This window comes from Lissotriton helveticus, chromosome 5_1 (assembly GCF_964261635.1).
Source record: "Lissotriton helveticus chromosome 5_1, aLisHel1.1, whole genome shotgun sequence".
Taxonomy (NCBI): domain Eukaryota; kingdom Metazoa; phylum Chordata; class Amphibia; order Caudata; family Salamandridae; genus Lissotriton; species Lissotriton helveticus.
Genome location: NC_136065.1, coordinates 385299309 through 385319634, shown reverse-complemented (window position 1 = coordinate 385319634; position 20326 = coordinate 385299309). Strand labels below are relative to the sequence as shown.

Here is a 20326-nt window from a genome sequence, read left to right as displayed (position 1 = left end):
CCCCTCCTGAATGAGCATTTCCGCCGCCTCTTTATACTGATCGGGTAGATGTTGTAGCAGGGTCTCTAGTGTGTCATAGTGCGCCCTGTCATATCTGGCCAAGAGTGCCTGAGTGTTTGAGATATGCCAGATATTGGCTGCTTGAGCCGCCACCCTCTTCCCTGATGCCTCCAGCACTTTAGATTCCTTGTCTGGGGGAGGAGCATCACCAGTTGTTTGTGAATTCGCCCTCTTCCGGGCATTAGAAACGACCAGAGAGTCCAATGGCAACTGGCCCTTGATGTAGGTCGGGTCGCCAGGTGCCGGCTTATATTTTTTTTCAATTCTAGGGTTGACCACCCTGGCACCTGTGTGTTCTTTAAAGATGTCCGCAGCATGTTTGAGTACCCCTTTCAACATTGGGAGAGTCTGGACAGTTTTTTCTGCTGTGGAAAAGGTATCAAAAAGGAAGTCCATGTCAACAGGGTCAGCGTGCAGCTGGACGTCGTGGTTTGTAGCCGCCCTCTCAATGAGAGCATTAAATGCCGCAGAATCCTCAGTAGGAGAGGTTTTGACATTGTACACCTGAGTGTCCGGGGCAGTTTGCGGATCCCCTGGGTCCCCTGCGTCCCCTGCATCTGCCCAAGAGTCCTGGTGATCCTCAGGATCAGTGTTGGCAGGAAAGTTATACTGTTCGTCCTCACCTTCCCCAGCCTCCACATCTGAGTAAGTGGGTGAGGGTGTAGCAGCTCTTGGAGTTTGTGGAGCAAGTGGCACAACCAGAACCGGGGAATCCGTAGAAGGCTTCTTGCGCTTCAAAGGAATCGTGTAGGACCCCAAAGGCTGCGTCGCCGTGATCTTTCTCTTGTAGAGGGTAAGTTTACCGGTGTCGGCGTCGATAAAGTGTTCCGACTGTTCCTCCACCAAGGGTTGTCGATGCTTCAAGCTCACAAGCTGTGGAGAAGGCTTCGACCCAGCAGACCCTTGCACGGGCGCGTTGGTGACCGACCTTGGTGCGAAGGCCTTCGGTGCCACCTTAGGCGGTAACGTAAACAGGAGTGGCGTCGAAGGCGTTGGCGTCTTGGCAGCCTGCTTAGGGGTGGAAGCATCCCTCGGAGCGACCGCGGAAGCCTTGTTCCTGATGCGTTGCAGTGAGTCCGACACCTGCTTCGTAAAGGAAGCGGACGGTTTCGTTGACCCGACAGACGTCTTCGGTCCACCAGCGTGTGAAGACTCGAGCACCGATGTCTTGCTCTTCTCCGGCTGAGGCACAGGAGCAGCTTTCTTAGGTGCGCCGTGTCCTCCTTCCGCGCCGACGGCCTTCGGCGCCGAGGACTTCGGGTCGGCGGCCTTGACTCCCGGGGTTGGGGCCCCAGTCTTCGGCTCGACACCCTTCTTCGGTTTTGGATCGACGCCCTTGACCGACTTCGGCTCGACGGCTTTGGTCGATTTCACCGGGTCGACAGCCTTCTTCGGCTTTGGCTACCCCGACATATCGGAAGACGAGGAGGCGGCCAGAGGGACAGAAGTCTTCTGTTTCGACGGCGTCTCCATCACTTTCGGTTTCGTCGACACCGAGGGTTTCACTTTCGGTTTCGTTTTTACCTCCGGCGGCTCCGCAGAAGTGTCCGTAGCCGAGGCCGTGGATTTGGGTGCAAGGTCTTGGGTAAGGCCGTGTGGCGATCCCGCGACCTGAGCCTTAGTGATTGTTCGAACGGGGCATAGCTCTTCGCCTGAGCTATCTTCCATGGCCCCATAGGCCTCATTGTCGTCTCCTACCTAGTCGACGACTTCTTCTGCATCGAGCGCTTCGACATCCGCGTCGTAGTCTTAGTCGACCTCCTCCGCAGGAGGTGAAATCTGCAGATGAACTTCTTGGTCGTCTGCTTCTTCTCTCTCGAAGATGTTCACCGGTGCCGGGGCCGACTGCTGGGCCTCCAGGCACGCCACGCGCCGAAGGCGAATCGTCTTCTTAGATTGAAACCGGGAACAAGCCATACAGTTGGCTTCATCGTGGTCCGACGATGTGTGGATACTTAGATCCACACACGGGACATTTCTTGAACGGGCTCCGTTCCATAATGTGTAGTGGAAAGCCTTGTTGCGTCGACTAGGCCTCGAGCACCAAAGAGTCACGCGACTCCTCGGGACGTCCGACTCTGGAACTGAGCCGGAACAGAGTTGGGCACCGAGCGCAAAAACAATACCGACGGTATAGGAAAAGGCCTTCAGGCCCTAAGAAAAGTCTATATCGATTCCGAACTGGAGATAACGAATATACATCCGAACCCAATGGCGGGAAAAAACTATCTGGGGATGGAGTCGATGCCCATGCGCACTGTAGTCCAGGGGAGGAGCCACCTATCTCGTGATACTTCGAAGACTCTTCCAGGACAAAAATGTGCAATCATCCGGACCCAACATTAGGCGGCGATCTATGCTATAGATATGAATTCAGCAGCCCACATGCCTCGAACACAATATTCTCCCCAAATCCCTAGCTCCTGTATTAAAAGTAATCAAACAGTTCTCAGGTTTCCAACTTATAGAAGAACTTTCCTGTTACGCATGTACATTTCTGTGTTGGAGCTACTCAATTACATTCTGCTATGCCCAGCTTATACTGGTCCATGTGCCAGTCTCCTCCCCCACTGCTCACAATGTGAGTGGAGGATGTGGCAGGTATAGGGACAGCAGTGCTTTTATGCAACCATGTAGCCAAACTAGACAGTCATTAGGTACTACCCATGGACACTCATAGTCAATGTTACTTGGGTTTTACTCTGCTGAACTTAATTTGTGGCAGCTTTCCATTTACGTGTGAACTTATTGTATCTTTGAGGGTATGCACCTTGGTGTTTTAAATCCGGCCTATCCAACGAATAGCTTGTAAACTTCTGGTAGCTTTTCAGCTACTTGCAAGTAGCTTTCCTATGTGCATCTCAGCCAACTAAATTAGAAGCTTTTGCTTGGTTGAATTAATAGAAGTACAACAAAACTGAACAGCAAGTTTTTGAGACAAAAGTGTGAGTATTTTCACAACACATAAGCTGATGTTTAGAGAGATATATTTCCAAAATATATTTAAAGATTTCATTGGAGTGTTATATCATGCAACTATGAGAGACTTATTAATTTTTAACCACATTAACTTGGTGCCAGGGACAAGGCAACTATGGCGGTTATGTATTATTCATATAGGGACATTCCATATCGACAGGCTTTTTTATGCTACAGCTGAAACCCTTAACTGATGTACTGAGGTAATCATTGCTGATAATCTTTCATAGGGTGGCCAAATACAGTAATCTGGTCTGATGTGGTCCTATAAGAACACCCATAGCTCGGGATGATTTTTGTTGAACATAAGTAGTTCCCATTCCAGAAAAGGTTGGAGATGCCCAGGTTTTAAATCTTCAGCTGCAAATCTGGGGGCACACATAAAAATCCCAGTTTCCTCACTCTCCCCAAACCCAGTCATTCAGGCACACAGCGTCAAATTTCCATTCCTAAAGCACATTATGTGCAATTCGAGAAAGTGGAAATTTATACTTGGACTATGTTTTTAAAATAAAAAGGTTGGGCCCCTTTTTATGTACCAGTGTAAAATATCTGTATTTTATAGTAATTCAGCACACCTTAAAATCGCTTTAAGATTGTCCAGAAGTGGCAAACCATGTACCAGTGTGCAATCAAGCAAGACAGTACTGCCTATACCAAGGTTCTTCTGCAATAACATACTGAATGATGGAGGATAACGGAATGAATATGAACCCCAAAATGGAAAGGTTTAGGCACACAGTTAAAATCCTTAGGGCATTGTTCTGCTCATAACACTCACCCACCCCATTGCTTAGAGTATACGAAGCAAAGCGCTCTCACTTTATTAGTAACATCTTTTGTAAGTTAAATTAAGCAAGGACATCTGAAGATTTAGATTTGCTTTTAGGTTATTTCTGTGAAAAGTGATTTTGAGAGCCTGCCTCGCTGGACAAGATTTGTACAAAAAACAAGCGTGCTGCTGTGTTATTCAACATGTTAATATTTCTCAAGTCCACTAAGACAAAGCCAAGACGTTGTCCATTGCAAGTGGAAGCTTATTTAGAGTCCAGCACAATTATGACTAAGATGAATAAAAAGGGAGAAGCAGAGCAAATTAACAGGCATGGAAGGGCAACAGAAGCTCAACAGGATAACTACGTGGCTACAGTCAAGAGAACAAGAACAGGAACTACAAATTTGAAAGAATCTGGAACACATCTCTAAATCTGATTGAAGATGCTATTATTTGTTCCTTCTAATCTATTCCTTAGATAAGTACCTCTAAATACCCAGGGCCTCATGAGTGTCCATTACAGTGTCTAGTGACTACTTGTGTGCTTTATGTATAAGCTCCTGTACTATGATCCTTGTGTTTATGCATCGATCCTTTAATGATCACTGTATTTTTTTTTTTGGCTAAATGCAAAAAAATCAAAAAATGTATTTTAAAAAAAGAAGATTAGGAAAGGAAGTCAGAAAGGAGGAGGCAGGTGGATTGTAAAAAATAATTTGTAGGATATGGAAAGACGATATGAGAGAGCCAGATAAGAGCGGGGAAGAGCATGGAGGTAGGCCGTAGGGATCCAGAATAAGAGAGCAGGCCAGCAATCAGGGAGCAGAATCAAGGGTCAATGAACAAAATAAATGTGGCAACACAGACAAACAAGAACCAAAACTAATAAAAATACTGTTTGGGTGCACTCATTCAGGTTCTCAGAAAATGTCTTTTCTGTGCAATTTGCTGACTTCAAAATGAAAGAGCAAAAACGTTCCACACTTTTCCAATGCTTACAGGCCGTTGAAAACATCTTATGTACATAAGATATTATTTTGGATGCTGCAAGTTTTTTTTAACCTTAAAGCAAACTGTACCGCCTTGAAAGACCACAGAGAATGATGTGTTGAGCATTCTGAAATCAGCAGTCAGCACAATAAAATGACTTTCCTGAGAATTGTGAAGTGTGTGCATCGCATATATATTTCTCTAGGGAGCTTTCTGATGGGAACGTGTCGTCTATTTAGTGGCCCATTACCTTTTGACTCAAGAACGAGGACCAAAATCCACTGTGGACAGAAAGGAGCCAAAAAAAAGCAGAGAACAAGGAGAAAGATCACATGTGGGTGAGTTAGAGCCGTAAGAAAGAAGGTATTATATGAAAGCATGCACACATTTAGAAAAGGAGCCATGGAAAAGGTTGGAGAAGCGAATAAAGGATCAAAAAAGGAAACATGGAAACCATAAATAATACATCAAGAAATACAAGGGAAATGCAACTTCATTTTAAAGTCTAGAGTACAGCAGTGGACTGGATCAGTGAAACGCATCCCACTGAGGCAATCGTTAAAGGGGCTCAAGCAGCATCAGGCAGGTCTGCAGTGAAAACTTCAGAAAGACCCAAAATGGAAACTTTACATGGGGCACAAACCATTAATCTCAAGTATTTGCTGAAGCGTGTTGTAGCGGTACAAAAGGGGCTGGACTGTTCCCACAGGGCACAGGGTCAGACTGATTTGCGTATGGCCATGTCTGAACTGGGGTGGCAGAGTGGGCTAAAGAACGGCGATGGAATAAACCCAGATCTGTTGACTGGGTGTGAGTGTTTGATTGGTTCAGATGCTCCGTCCATCACCACCCCCTTTTGTACCAAAGTGTGTTGTAGGAGCATTGAACATGACTGGCAGGAAAAGGGGGCTTGTGGAGTAAAGAATGTCAGTACTGTTGTCAATGTAACAGAGAGGCACAAACGCTACAGGGAATTCATAATGTTTCCAAACTAGTGAGTGCCGCTGAAAGGCTGGGATGACTGCAGCACATTTGACCATACCTGGGCCTGACTCCAAACTGTCAAACCTCCTTTTGAGGGTGCCTGCTTGTCTGGAAATATCCAATGTTTCACTTGTAGTAAATTTATTTCAAACACCCCCCCCCCTCTCCAACACCCTCCCCTGGACAGTGTTTAGGTGTTTTAATAGAAGTATCTGAATTTGTACAAACAGATAGATCTCACACAATAGTACGGTCGCAGATGAACAATATCCAAAATATAGGAAGGTCCGAAGAGAAGGAGTGAGGCGGCCTTACGTGGGGGAGGAGCTGGTGTAGAAAGGAGACTGCAGGATGCCCGCTGGGAAGACAATCTCGTTCTTGGTAGGAGAGTAGTATGCATTTACGGTGGGAGGGGTCATGCTCCACCTGGAGAGAAAGAGGGAAATAAAATGCCCATAAGAAATAAAAGTGGACGATTTGACTTAATTTTAACAATCACTTCAAATATGAAATAACCTTAAGTCGATCAAACAAAATCAACAAGTCACAGAACAATGGTGGATTTCAACGACAGATAGGGAGGGAGCAGGTACGGGGGGGGGGGGGGGGGGGTAAATTTCCCTCTCATTTTTCTCCCCATTACAGATGAAGCACAATGTTATGTTATTCCTATAAAATACATAATTCATATTGAAGGATATAGTGCCTTACTAATTACCTGTACCACCTCTTGAGGCATACACCGTAGGAACTTATCATACTTTTTTTGTTTAATACATCTTGTCATACGATAACATGTTTAACAGAAATGCTGGAGCGGCATGATTTTCTCAAGTATAAGCAGAGCGGTGAGAAAAGTATGGATTCTTGCGGCAACATACATTTGATTGACAGTAATGTAGACATCTATAGTAGAGATCAATGTATCTACGATTGCTTAAATAAAATAAAACAGGAGTGGGAAATCCCATCCGTGTCACCAAATTGTGGTGGCTACAAACATGGAGAATTAAATCAAGAAGGGGTGGATGAAGAAATGGTACTTTATTCATATGAGAGGCCATGACCAGATCAGTTACAAATGAGGCTACAGAACCTACAGCACCCTGCTTGCAGAATGTGGAACACATACAGGAAATACAGAGCAAATAAAAAAGAAAGAAATGCATACTACATTACACAATCCCATGGCGTACTGAAACCAAGAAAAACAAGTTCTCTGATGCAAGCAATGAAAGGGCAGAAGTCACACAATCACTACACAGTAACGATGAAATTCCCCAGAGGTGGGCAAAGATAGAGAGGAAAGCCAGTGAATAGGAGAGGCCGTGAAATGAAACGAACAAAAACCAATCCAATCATGGGCAAGGAATTCGGTAATCGTTACGCCGGCTGTAATGTCCCACATGGCCACGAGAGGGAGCAATAGCATTATAAACACTTCTCAACCCTCTAAGACCTGGAGAAGCGACTGTGTTGATCTACGGTGAACACGCTGTTCTCGTTTCTCACATGAGGTCTTGCTTATCGGATTTACAAGCTATGTAATGATTATTCTGTGCAAGGGAACGCCCAAAGTAGCAAATAACTCGACCTAGAGCCGTCCGGGCGTCACTTCAGGAAACAGCCGATGACGTACTATCTCCGGAGAACATTATCTGTAATTCTTCACACCACACTAAACTCAGTTTCAACACAGCTGGCTCGGCCGGAGTTCATAACGACGAGTATTCAGGTACTTCGGAACTCAGACTACCGTAATAACAATCACAGGCTGTGCGATACCCAGTTCAAATGCGAGAAGGACGGACAAACAACAAGCATTGGAAATGCAATAGGGCTCGCATTAGGAAAGTTTGAGCTATTGGGTCTTATAAATGATTTTTTTAAATTTATGTGTTATTTTTTAAAATAGCTAAATTAATAGCTTTGTCATTTACAATGCCAATAGTTGTAACTTTCGCAAACCCCTATAGCATTTGTAATGCAACATGTTTTGTATTTTTGTGACTTAGATGTATTGATATTACAAATAACAATGGCTTGTTAATTAATTAATACTTAAATAATTTATTTAATTTGTAATGGCAATAGCTTAAACTTTTGTAAATAACTTTTGTGAAGATTATGTTCAGTGTTTTTTTATTGTGACGAAAATCCAAGAACAGAAGTGAAATATTAACATCTTTTTGTGATTTATAATAAAGCATGAAAGCTTGAAAACAACTTGAAACATTGAAAGAACATATTTGAACCAGTGATGCTGTGGTTGCGCTGAGTGATGCTGTGGTTGCGCTGAGTGATGCTGTGGTTGCGCTGAGTGATGCTGCGGTTGCGCTGAGTGATGCTGCGGTTCCGCTGAGTGATGCTGTGGTTCCGCTGAGTGATGCTGTGGTTCCGCTGAGTGATGCTGTGGTTCCGCTGAGTGATGCTGTGGTTCCGCTGAGTGATGTTGTGGTTCCGCCGAGTGATGCTGTGGTTCCGCCGAGTGATGCTGTGGTTGCGCTGAGTGGTGTGTGCATCGGTGGAGCTTATTTATTTATTTATTCAAAGTTTTATATAGCGCGAACAAGATCCTTGCAGTAGGAATGAACAGCAGTAATGGGAGCAACGTAGTAGTCACTAACATGACAGGATAACAATAGCATACATACAACATATCAATATACAATCAGGTAAAGAAGTAATATAAGACAGCACAAGTCATTGACCCCACTACAGAGGTGTTCAGGTACACCTTGGGTGTCTGGAAGGTTTATACCAATGTTTTAGTATAGAGGGAGCACTGAGTGGGGGCATCGGGAGAGTGAATCAGTGACCCAACGTGTATCATATATTGGTCGGTAGTATGAAAGTATCGTAGTAGTGTCCCCATCAAGTAGAGGTATAATGCCAAAAGACAAGGTGTGCATTGACACAATGCAATGCAGGGTCTCTGATCCAGCACCTATAAGGTTCAGGAGATCTTGGCCAGTAGGATGGTTTTCACCTCTTTCTTGAAGAGTGCCGTGGAGGAGATACGCCTGGTTTCAGGAGGGAGCGCATTCCAGATCCTGGGTGCCATTCCTGAGAAGGAGCGCTTGTAAGTTTTCTCTTTCCGGAATCTACGAGGTTTCAGGAGTAGATTTTTTGAGCTTCTATTGGATCTCGAACCTCCTGATATAGACAACTTTTGAGCGAGGTAGTTGGGTGCATTGTGGTGCACGGCCGCGTGTGTCATAACTGCAATTTTTAGCTGTATTCTGGCTTCAAAAGGCAGCCATTTTAGGGACTTTAAGTCTGGGGATATATGCGAATGTTTTCTTGAGCCAGTAATGAGTCTCGCGGCAGCGTTCAGGGAGGCTCTTAAGGGTGCTGTTGTGGATAGCGGGAGTCCGCTGAGGGCCACAATTCCGTAGTCTATTCGAGGGATGACTAACGCTTGTACAGCAGTTTGGAAGTCTTCAGCAGGGAGGAAGGGTTTAATTTTCCTCAGTGTGTTGATTTGGAAATTAGCTGCTTTTGTGGCTTTGCTGACGTGCTGCTGCATGTTGAGCTTGGCGTCCAGTGTGATGCCTAGGGATTTCGCTGAGTCCACGATGGTGGGTTGGACATTGAGTGCTGTTAGGTTGTTGAGCCATGTTTGGGTGGTGGAAATTTTCGCCGGGGGTGAGATGAGTAGGAACTCAGTTTTCAGAGCATTTAGTTTGAGGTGGTTATCGGCTAGCCAAGATTGAGTGTTAATAAGCGTGGAATTCAGATGTTTGATATCTTCCGGGGATTGAAGCTTTAGGTACAGTTGCGTGTCGTCGGCGTACATATGGAATTGAACATTGGAGGCTTGGAGCAAGGTGGCGAGCGGTTCCATGACGAGTTTGAACAATGTGGGGGAGAGGGAGGATCCTTGTGGAACACCTAGATCTGCAGGCACAGGTGAAGATAGCACATTGTCGATCTTGAACTTCTGAGACCGATTGTGAAGGAAGGACGAAAACCATTTGAGAACAGTTCCCGATAGACCCATTCTAGTGCTTAGCAACTCCAGCAAGTTCTCATGTTTGACCGTGTCAAATGCTGACGAGAGGTCAAGAAGGATGAGGAGGCAGGACTCATTGCGATCAAGAATTTGGAGGGCGTCATCAATTATGTGTGTCATAGCTGATTCCGTGCTATGTTTCGCTCGGAAGCCTGATTGATGAGAGTTGAGGAGGTCAAATTGGTCAATGTGTTTTGTTAGTTGGAGTTGGACACATTTCTCCAGCAGTTTGGCCAGGGTGGGGATATTGGTGATGGGCCGGTAATTGTTTAGGTCAGACGGATCTGCTGTAGGTTTCTTGAGTATAGGTGTGACTTGCCCCACCTTGAGGGAGTCTGGAATGAGGCCTTGTTGCAGGGAGCGGTTGACAATTTTGGTCCAGAGAGGGAGGAGCAAGGGGATGAAGTCTTTTACAGCATTAGCAGGTAGAGGGTCTGTGAGGTGATTAGAGGGCTTCAAGGTGCAGAGCAGCTTGTGTATTGTTTCTTCCGAGTATGTATCGAAGTACAGCCAAAATGCCTTGTTTTTAGGTTGAGTGTTAGCCATTCTGGTGTGGTTGGGGAATCGGCTTACATCCATGATGAGGTCATTTCTTATGTTGTCTGTCTTCAGCTTAAAGAAAGCAGAGAAGGCTTCACAGTGTGGGGTGTCGCTTGTTGTGCTGTTTGATTGTAAGGGTTGTGTCTTTGTTTGGGTCTTGATTAGTTTGAACAATTTTCTTGGCCTGTTTTTTGCTTGGTCCAACTGGCGGCTGAAGAAGTCCATCTTTGTGCGTTTTATTTTCCTGAAGTAGACATTTCTCTTGTTTTTAAGCCTTTTGAGGTGAAGTGCTGAAGGGTCCGATCTCCAGGTGCGCTCTGCCAATCGCATAGTACGCCTGTCGTCATTGAGTCTATCATCATACCAGGGGTTAGAAGTTGCAGTGGGGCGACTTCATTGACTATTGTATTCATAGAATCAAGGTAATGGTCAGTCAGTGATTGAACATCCGGGGCACCAGAAGGGGGAAGGAGGAGATTGCCGAGGTGGGGAGGCAGGGTAGAAGCGTTAAGATTCTTCATGTCCCTTTTCCATGTTTTGGATTTGGTTGGTTGAGCCGCGTTAGGTTTAACTTTTTCATTGATAAAGAAGGTGATAATGTGGTGATCTGACCAATCGCAGGGTAGAATCGCCTCCAGTTGTGTAGAATTCTCTTTGGCAATGATGAGATCAAGTATCGAGCCTTTGTCGTGTGTTGGGCTGTCGCATAATTGGGTGAGGTCAAGCGCATTAAGGAAAGTTTTGAGACTATTCACCACTGTGTCTTTCTGATCGTTCCAGTGGAGATTGAAGTCACCCAGGTAGACTTGGGTGGTCTGCCGGCCGGCATTGGAAGTGATCATGTCCATGAGTTGTTGGGTGAATATGAGATTGTCACCAGGCGGGTGATAGATGAGATGTAAAGCACAAACTTGTTTGCCCTCGCTGGTGATGTCGAGGCAGAGGAGTTCACAAGAGGAGAGGGAGGGGGAGGTGACTTTAGTAACGGAGAGGTTGCTCCTAAAAATGCATGCAATTCCCCCGCCCGTCTTGTCTGAAGACCTGTCTAGCCTAATGATGTGATAGTTGGGGGGGACTAGTATGTCCATAATCGGGGTAGAGGCTTCAGTAAGCCAAGTTTCTGTTAGAATGGCTAGGTCCAGATCCCTCGCTGAGACGAGATCAGCGATGTCGGAGGAGTTTCTCTGGGCCGATCTGCAGTTGAGTAGGATGCATTTGAGTTTGGGAGAGAGAAGGGTGGTCGAGCTTTCTAGAGTGAGGGGAACTTTTCTGAGGTTGTTAGGGACGGAACCTCTGTTGTTGAGAGTTGGGAGCCTCAGAGGGTTTGTAAGAATTGTGGGTATGGGGATGTGTGAGTTGGATATGAGTTTTACCGGGCCTGAGCCATAAGAGCGTAGGAGAGAGCATAGGTCGCGGTCCGACAATGTGTTGAGGACACGACGGGGGCGTTGGGAGTTATTGCGAACCGGGATAGTCGGCCAGCGCTGGTGTCGTTGGAGGCGAGGGTGTGTAGAGCGTCGTTTGTAGGGCAGAGGGATGATGGGAGGTAGTCTGGGCTGTGATGAGAGAAGGTCTTTGATTGCGTGGACATCTTTTTTGATTTGTCGAATATCCTCTATGATTTGTTGGAGGGTGGATAAAGTCAGGTCAGGAGGTGCATTGGGGATGGCGTTGGTGGTGAGAGCCATTGGTGAATGGTTGTGTAGAGAGCTGGAAAGCGGGCAGGGTATCGAAGGAGGGGATATACTAGCGTTGTTGGAAGGTTCTGCGGTGCTAATGAGTGGGATGTCCTTCATAGTGTGGGCGTTTTTGTGGGCGAGTGGTGTGGGTGAAGTAGGTGAAGTAGGCGGTGGATGGGAGGCATAGGTAGTGAAGTCAGTGGGAGACGGTGCCGGTGAATAGAAGAGTGAGTGGAGGCTAGAGACAGTGGGGGAGACTGGAGGGTAGTGCGGGCTGAAAATAGGAAGAGGGAGAGGGGGGGATGCTAAGGTAAAGGAGACGGTATGTTCTGTATCTGAGCTTAGTGGGTGCATTGGTGGAACTGTGTGGTGGGTGCATTGGTGGAGCTTAGTTGGAGCATTGGTGGAGCTGTGTGGTGGGTGCCTCGGGGGAGCTGGGTGGTGGGTGCATTGGTGGAACTGTGTGGTGGGTGCATCGGTGGAGCTGTGTGGTGGGTGCCTCGGGGGAGCTGGGTGGTGGGTGCATCTGTGGAGCTGTGTGGTGGGTGCATCGGTGGAGCTGTGTGGTGGGTGCTTCGGTGGAGCTGTGTGGTGGGTGCTTCGGTGGAGCTGTGTGGTGGGTGCATCTGTGGAGCTGTGTGGTGGGTGCCTCGGTGGAGCTGTGTGGTGGGTGCATCGGTGGAGCTGTGTGGTGGGTGCATCGGTGGAGCTGTGTGGTGGGTGCATCGGTGGAGCTGTGTGGTGGGTGCATCGGTGGAGCTGTGTGGTGGGTGCATCGGTGGAGCTGTGTGGTGGGTGCATCGGTGGAGCTGTATGGTGGGTGCCTCGGAGGAGCTGTGTAGTGGGTGCATCGGTGGAGCTGTGTGGTGGGTGCATCGGTGGAGCTGTGTCGGAGGAGCTGGGTGGTGGGTGCATCGGTGGAGCTGTGTGGTGGGTGCATCGGTGGAGCTGTGTGGTGGGTCGTTCGGTGGAGCTGTGTGGTGGGTGCCTCGGTGGAGCTGTGTGGTGGGTGCCTCGGTGGAGCTGTGTGGTGGGTGCCTCGGTGGAGCTGTGTGGTGGGTGCCTCGGTGGAGCTGTGTGGTGGGTGCCTCGGTGGAGCTGTGTAGGTGGAGCTGTGTGGTGGGTGCATCGGTGGAGCTGTGTGGTGGGTGCGTCGGTGGAGCTGGGTGGTGGGTGCGTCGGTGGAGCTGTGTGGTGGGTGCATCGGTGGAGCGGTGTGGTGGGTGCCTCGGTGGAGCTGTGCGGTGGGTGCCTCGGTGGAGCTGTGCGGTGGGTGCCTCGGTGGAGCTGTGCGGTGGGGGCCTCGGTGGAGCTGTGTGGTGGGGGCCTCGGTGGAGCTGTGTGGTGGGTGCATCGGTGGAGCTGTGTGGTGGGTGCATTGGTGGAGCTGTGTGGTGGGTGCATCGGTGGAGCTGTGTGGTGGGTGCATCGGTGGAGCTGTGTGGTGGGTGCATCGGTGGAGCTGTGAAGCTGTATGGTGGGTGCCTTGGTGGAGCTGTATGGTGGGTGCCTCGGTGGAGCTCTGTGGTGGGTGCCTCGGTGGAGCTGTGTCGGTGGAGCTGTGTGGTGGGTGCATCGGTGGAGCTGAGTGGTGGGTGCATCAGTGGAGCTGAGTGGTGGGTGCATCAGTGGAGCTGAGTGGTGGGTGCATCAGTGGAGCTGTGTCGGTGGAGCTGTGTGGTGGCTGCATCGGTGGAGCTGTGTGGTGGCTGCATCGGTGGAGCTGTGTGGTGGCTGCATCGGTGGAGCTGTGTGGTGGCTGCATCGGTGGAGCTGTGTGGTGGGTGCTCCGGTGGAGCTGTGTGGTGGGTGCTCCGGTGGAGCTGTGTGGTGGGTGCCTCGGTGGAGCTGTGTGGTGGGTGCCTCGGTGGAGCTGTGTGGTGGGTGCCTCGGTGGAGCGGTGTGGTGGGTGCCTCGGTGGAGCGGTGTGGTGGGTGCCTCGGTGGAGCTGTGTAGGTGGAGCTGTGCGGTGGGTGCATCAGTGGAGCTGTGTGGTGGGTGCATTGGTGGAGCTGGGTGGTGGGTGCATCGGTGGAGCTGTGTCGGTGGAGCTGTGTGGTGGCTGCATCGGTGGAGCTGTGTGGTGGGTGCATCGGTGGAGCTGTGTGGTGGGTCGTTCGGTGGAGCTGTGTGGTGGGTGCCTCGGTGGAGCTGTGTGGTGGGTGCCTCGGTGGAGCTGTGTGGTGGGTGCCTCGGTGGAGCTGTGTAGGTGGAGCTGTGTGGTGGGTGCATCGGTGGAGCTGTGTGGTGGGTGCGTCGGTGGAGCTGGGTGGTGGGTGCGTCGGTGGAGCTGTGTGGTGGGTGCATCGGTGGAGCGGTGTGGTGGGTGCCTCGGTGGAGCTGTGCGGTGGGTGCCTCGGTGGAGCTGTGCGGTGGGTGCCTCGGTGGAGCTGTGCGGTGGGTGCCTCGGTGGAGCTGTGTGGTGGGGGCCTCGGTGGAGCTGTGTGGTGGGTGCATCGGTGGAGCTGTGTGGTGGGTGCATCGGTGGAGCTGTGTGGTGGGTGCATCGGTGGAGCTGTGTGGTGGGTGCATCGGTGGAGCTGTGTGGTGGGTGCATCGGTGGAGCTGTGGAGCTGTATGGTGGGTGCCTTGGTGGAGCTGTATGGTGGGTGCCTCGGTGGAGCTGTGTGGTGGGTGCCTCGGTGGAGCTGTGTCGGTGGAGCTGTGTGGTGGGTGCATCGGTGGAGCTGAGTGGTGGGTGCATCAGTGGAGCTGAGTGGTGGGTGCATCAGTGGAGCTGTGTCGGTGGAGCTGTGTGGTGGCTGCATCGGTGGAGCTGTGTGGTGGGTGCATCGGTGGAGCTGTGTGGTGGCTCGTTCGGTGGAGCTGTGTGGTGGGTGCCTCGGTGGAGCTGTGTGGTGGGTGCTCCGGTGGAGCGGTGTGGTGGGTGCCTCGGTGGAGCGGTGTGGTGGGTGCCTCGGTGGAGCTGTGTAGGTGGAGCTGTGCGGTGGGTGCATCAGTGGAGCTGTGTGGTGGGTGCATTGGTGGAGCTGGGTGGTGGGTGCATCGGTGGAGCTGTGTCGGTGGAGCTGTGTGGTGGCTGCATCGGTGGAGCTGTGTGGTGGGTGCATCGGTGGAGCTGTGTGGTGGGTCGTTCGGTGGAGCTGTGTGGTGGGTGCCTCGGTGGAGCTGTGTGGTGGGTGCATCGGTGGAGCTGTGTGGTGGGTGCATCGGTGGAGCTGTGTGGTGGGTGCATCGGTGGAGCTGTGTGGTGGGTGCATCGGTGGAGCTGTGTGGTGGGTGCATCGGTGGAGCTCTGTGGTGGGTGCATCGGTGAAGCTGTGCGGTGGGTGCATCGGTGGAGCTTAGTGGGTGCATTGGTGGAGCTGTGTGGTGGGTGCATTGGTGGAGCTTAGTTGGAGTATCGGTGCAGCTGTGTGGTGGGTGCATCGGTGGAGCTTTGTCGGTGGATCTGTGTGCATCGGTGGAGCTGTGTGGTGGGTGCATCGGTGGAGCTGTGTAGGTGGAGCTGTGTGGTGGGTGCATCTGTTGAGCTCTGTGGTGGGTGCCTCGGTGGAGCTGTGTGCATTGGTGGAGCTGTGTGGTGGGTGCCTCTGTGGAGCTGTGTGGTGGGTGCCTCTGTGGAGCTGTGTGGTGGGTGCCTCTGTGGAGCTGTGTGGTGGGTGCCTCTGTGGAGCTGTGTGGTGGGTGCCTCTGTGGAGCTGTGTGCCTATTGATATATTTTGGATATTAACATGGTCCTAATGAGGTGCAACCAATGCCCAGACAGTGTTACCAAGTTTAAAATTACGAAAAAATGAAGTAATACTGTTACAAAATATGGCACATTATGCTGCATTATTTGCCTTTTCTTGCCGTATAATCTACTCACCCCTACCGCATAATTTGGCCCTCTCCTGCCGCATAATTCCAGTGGCCCTGAGTATAGTGCACTTCTTGGGTGAGTTGCAGGAGTTAGAATGACACAATAAAAGCATGGTGTGGCTAGTGCTGCTTCACATAAGCATTTGGTGTAGTGGAGAATGGACATTGTGCGTGCAATCGATTATCAACTTGTTGCATAAAAATAAACAGTGCCCATCCCAATGAGTTTAGAAAGCTGGAGAAACGAAACTCAAGGAGAGCGAGGCAGAGAGAGGAAACGAAACTTAGTGGAGGGGTTGAGGTTACAAGATTAGAGCGAGCGATGCATTAGGGAAGAGAACAGAAATTGAGCAGCAGCTGGGGGTAGACAATGTAAACAAGCCTGAAGCATACCTCAAAGAAACGGCCGGCCGTGAATAATTAGGGGGTGAGAAATGCGCTGGGAGGGCTGCCTTTGATGTGGTAATGCGAGGCAGCCAGGCAGGCAGCTGGTGGCATTGTGCACGCGCTTTTTAGGGCTTGCGCTTGCGCAATGACCTAAAAAGCACATGCACTGCAAGGAATCGCCAGTGGAATCGCCAGTGGTGGTTAAGCTCTGTTTAAGCCACAATACAGCTTCGCCAGCTATGCGCAGAAGCGCATCAGCAGGCGAGCCCTAAAAAGGATGATGAAAGGCGGATTAGATTCTACAACGTGAAGGTCAGGCACAGGTTCGAGCAGCAGATGGGTCTAATTATATCGGTTAGATCAGTAGGATTTATTCTTAAGGCCCATTTGGAAGATGGATGCGCATTCCTGCTTTCCTATTCTACGCTGTCTGTACGCGTGCACATCTCCTGTCCGCGCGTGCCACCTCCTGTCTCCCTTCGCGCGCCACAGCAATAGTCTTCGCTAGCGAAGCAGCTCCGCTGCATTCGTAGCTCGACCTAACAAGCATTTGCAATGCAATATGTCTCGCTCGCATTTACGCAAGTTTGAGGTATTGACATTGCAAATAAAAATGCCTTTCATATTTGTTTTAGTTTTAAAAACATAAATAAAAGGCATTGTCATTTACAATGCCAATAACTAACTCGTGCAACTATGAGACCTATTGCATTGCAAATGCTTGTTTGATTGTGTCACTGAGAAATGATAAAGGCCCTTTTATCACGCTACAACTTGTTAATGTCTTACCCCAGGACCACTACGTTTGTAATAAACATCTTACCAAAATATACCCCCCTAGGGAGGAAAAACTAATTTCCTCACGGCCTCACACATGTTACAGATTTTACTACTTGCAGGTGCCGCGCAAAATTGCAGGTACCACCTTTCAAGGGGTGTGCGTTTGTGCACCTGTCCATACAATGAGCAACACACCCTAAAAGGGGGATTCTTCCGGACTTAAGTCACTTATTTAATTAAATGTAACCTTAGAAGTCAGTTTGTGTAAATGATTAAAATTAAGCTGACATTTCTACCCACTAAAGGACAATGCCAAACGACACCCCTGAAAGCATTTCAAAATAGTACAGTCAAGATGTACTGCGCAAGTCCTGAGGGAAGCGCTTTTACTGGGTAAATATATATATATATATACATATATAGTGCACACGAACAAAGAATATATATATATATATATATATATATATACACACACACACATATATATATATATATTTTTTTTTTACATAGTTGTTCATAACATTTGAGATGAAAGCGTGTCTTCACATACTGCTGCCCTTGGAAAGGTTTTCCGGACATTACTCATGTCCAGTCCAGGTTACTTAGGATTTCAACCTTTAAAACGCACCCTTGCTTTGGCTCTGGATTCAAGGGAGAAGCTGAGGACATGGGGACGATCGGATTGGTAATTTTGTATATGTGATGTCAACAGCAATGTAAGTTACCTGCATGAAGCAATGGTGGCTAAAATAAACACTATTGTGATGTAACAGCGATAGCATATTTTATTTATTGGTCCTGGAAATGGCAAATGTTTTAAACCATGTCCTTATTTCGCAATTAAGATGCAAAATAGGCAAAGCGAACCCTCGCTTTATAAGCAAAAAGCTGGCAGTCCAGTAAACAGTGCTCTCACCGGATGCACAGTAAGAAATGCGTTACTTACCTGTAACTGCAGTTATCCAGTATTAGTGTCTTTCATAGATTCACATGCCTGAATCATTCCCCGTCGTCGAGACGGGAGCCTCCGGTATATAAAAAGTAAGGTCTTAGAGACATACATAAAGAAGAATAGGCCCAAAGTCTCACCTTAGTAGCCTATCCACGTCCTTTTGCAGGAAGGACCAAACAGAGCAGGCCCCAAGGGTCCCACCTTGGTGGCCTATCTGGGTCCTTTTGTAAAAAAGGAACAAATAAAGTAAAACAGCCAATCAGCTACTACCTCCTTCTAGAACCTTCCTGCCAGGAGCCCAAGTCTCTCAGATTTTCGTACGCACCAAGCTAGTTAGGCGGAAACTCATTAGAGAGAAAGGTGAGCCCTGCCAGGGGAGGTGGGAGGGTGCATGTGAATCTATGAAAGACACTAATACTGGATAACTGCAGTTACAGGTAAGTAACGCATTTCTTATCCAGTATTTGGGTGTCTTTCATAGATTCACATGCCTGAATCAGAGTAGTGAGCAATACATTATGCACATTCTGTATGAACATCAGGTACAAGCATGTAGATAATACATATCTCATGACTAAATCACAAAATGCAATGTCATAGAAATACAACAAGAGAATGTGCATACCCGTAAAGGATGGAGGGATGTAGTAGGGCTCACCTTACTGGAATAGATTGCGAAGCACTGCTCGGCCCACTGCTGCATCCTTCATCAGCTCAGTATCCAGGCAGTAGTGCCTGGTGAAGGTGTGCGGGGACTTCCATGTCGCCGCTCTGCAGATGTCCAAGATCGGCACTCCAGCGAACAGCGCCGCAGATGTGGACATGGCTCTAGTTGAATGAGCTTTGACTCGTGAGTGTAAAGGCCGTCCGGCCTTGTCATGACAAAAGGTGATCGCAGAAGAGATCCATCGTGAAATGCGCTGCTTTGTTAAGGGCATGCCCAGTCTTGGCCTACTGAATCCAATAAAGAGCTGGGATGACTTCCTAAAGTGTTGTGTCCTGTCGATGTAGAATTTAAGACATCTCATTAGATCTAGAGAATGTAAAGTTCTTTCTGCTGCCGTGGAGGGATTCGGAAAGAACGATCTAAGCACCACTGGTTCGTTAAGATGAAAGTCCGAGGGGACTTTTGGAATGAAGCGAAGGTTAGTCCTAAGAATGACTCTGTCCTCTCTGAATTGAAGAAAAGGATCCTGAATGGATAGAGCCTGTAATTCGCTGACCCTTCTGGCAGAGGTGAGTGCCAGGAGGAGGGCCGTTTTCCAAGAGAGGAACTTGGTTTCTGCCTTATGGATGGGTTCAAATGGATGTTTCATTAGTTGGTGAAGAACCACATTGAGATGCCACGATGGAGGAATAGGTCTCGGTCGTGGAAAGGATCTGAATAAGCCTTTTAGGAATTGTTTGATGAGTCTGTCCGCCCACAAAGATGGGCCTGTAGCCGTCCTTGTGAACCTGGAAATTGCCGCTAGATGTACTTTGATGGATGAATGCGCAAGGCCGGATTGCGCAAGATGTAACAAGTATGGCAGCAGCTGCTGTGGAGTAGCGTTGAAGGGGTGCAAGCCACGATCCAGACACCAGGAACAGAATCGTTTCCATTTTAGTGAGTAGGTTTTGTTGGTGCTAATAGCTCTGGCTTTCGCAAGGACATCTCTGCAATCCTGCGGGATGTTCAGTTGGCTGAATTCACGGTATTCAGGAGCCAGGCCGACAATTTCAGAGAGCTCAGGTTCGGATGGAGAACCTGCCCTTGAGACATTGTGATCAGGGTTGGAAACTGCTGCAGGCGAAGAGGGGGCCGGGCAGAGAGGCGATGAAGCTCCGTGAACCAGTGCTGCCTCGGCCAGGATGGAGCAATGAGGATCAGAGTGCAGGGTTCCGCTTTCATCTTTCTGATAACCCTGGGTATCAGTGGGAATGGCGGAAAGGCGTACGCGAAGACGTTCCGCCATGCAATGGAAAATGCATTCCCGAGGGTGCCTGAGTGGTGATGCCTGCTTGCGAAGCTTGGGCATTTGGCGTTCTCTCTGGTGGCAAAGAGGTCTATGTTCGGGGTGCCCCACTCCTTGAAGATACTGTCCAGCACCTCCCTGTCCAGTTCCCATTCGTGGGAAGGAGACTTCTCCCTGCTCAGTGCGTCCGCCAAGACGTTGTCCTTGCCCGGGACATACTCCGCTTTCAAGTCTATTTCGTGTTCCAGAAGCCAGTTCCAGATTTTTTGCGATTCTCTCGATAATGAGATGGAACGTGTTCCCCCCTGTTTGTTCAGGTAGTGCATCGTCGTGGTGTTGTCTGTCCTGACGAGCACCGGGGAGTGATGAATGCGCGGAAGAAACGCCTGTAGAGCTAGGAAGACC

General features: G+C 49.0%; 1 protein-coding gene across 2 annotated transcripts in view; it reads right to left on the bottom strand.

Moving 5' to 3' along the window:
- ECE1 (endothelin converting enzyme 1) overlaps nt 1-20326 on the bottom strand; it is a 420365-nt gene that overhangs the window by 32123 nt on the left and 367916 nt on the right. For both annotated transcript variants that reach the window (XM_078642557.1, XM_078642558.1), the window contains exon 15: nt 6104-6214. In XM_078642557.1, coding sequence (XP_078498683.1) covers nt 6104-6214 — 111 coding nt within the window. The remainder of the gene's footprint in view (nt 1-6103; nt 6215-20326) is intronic.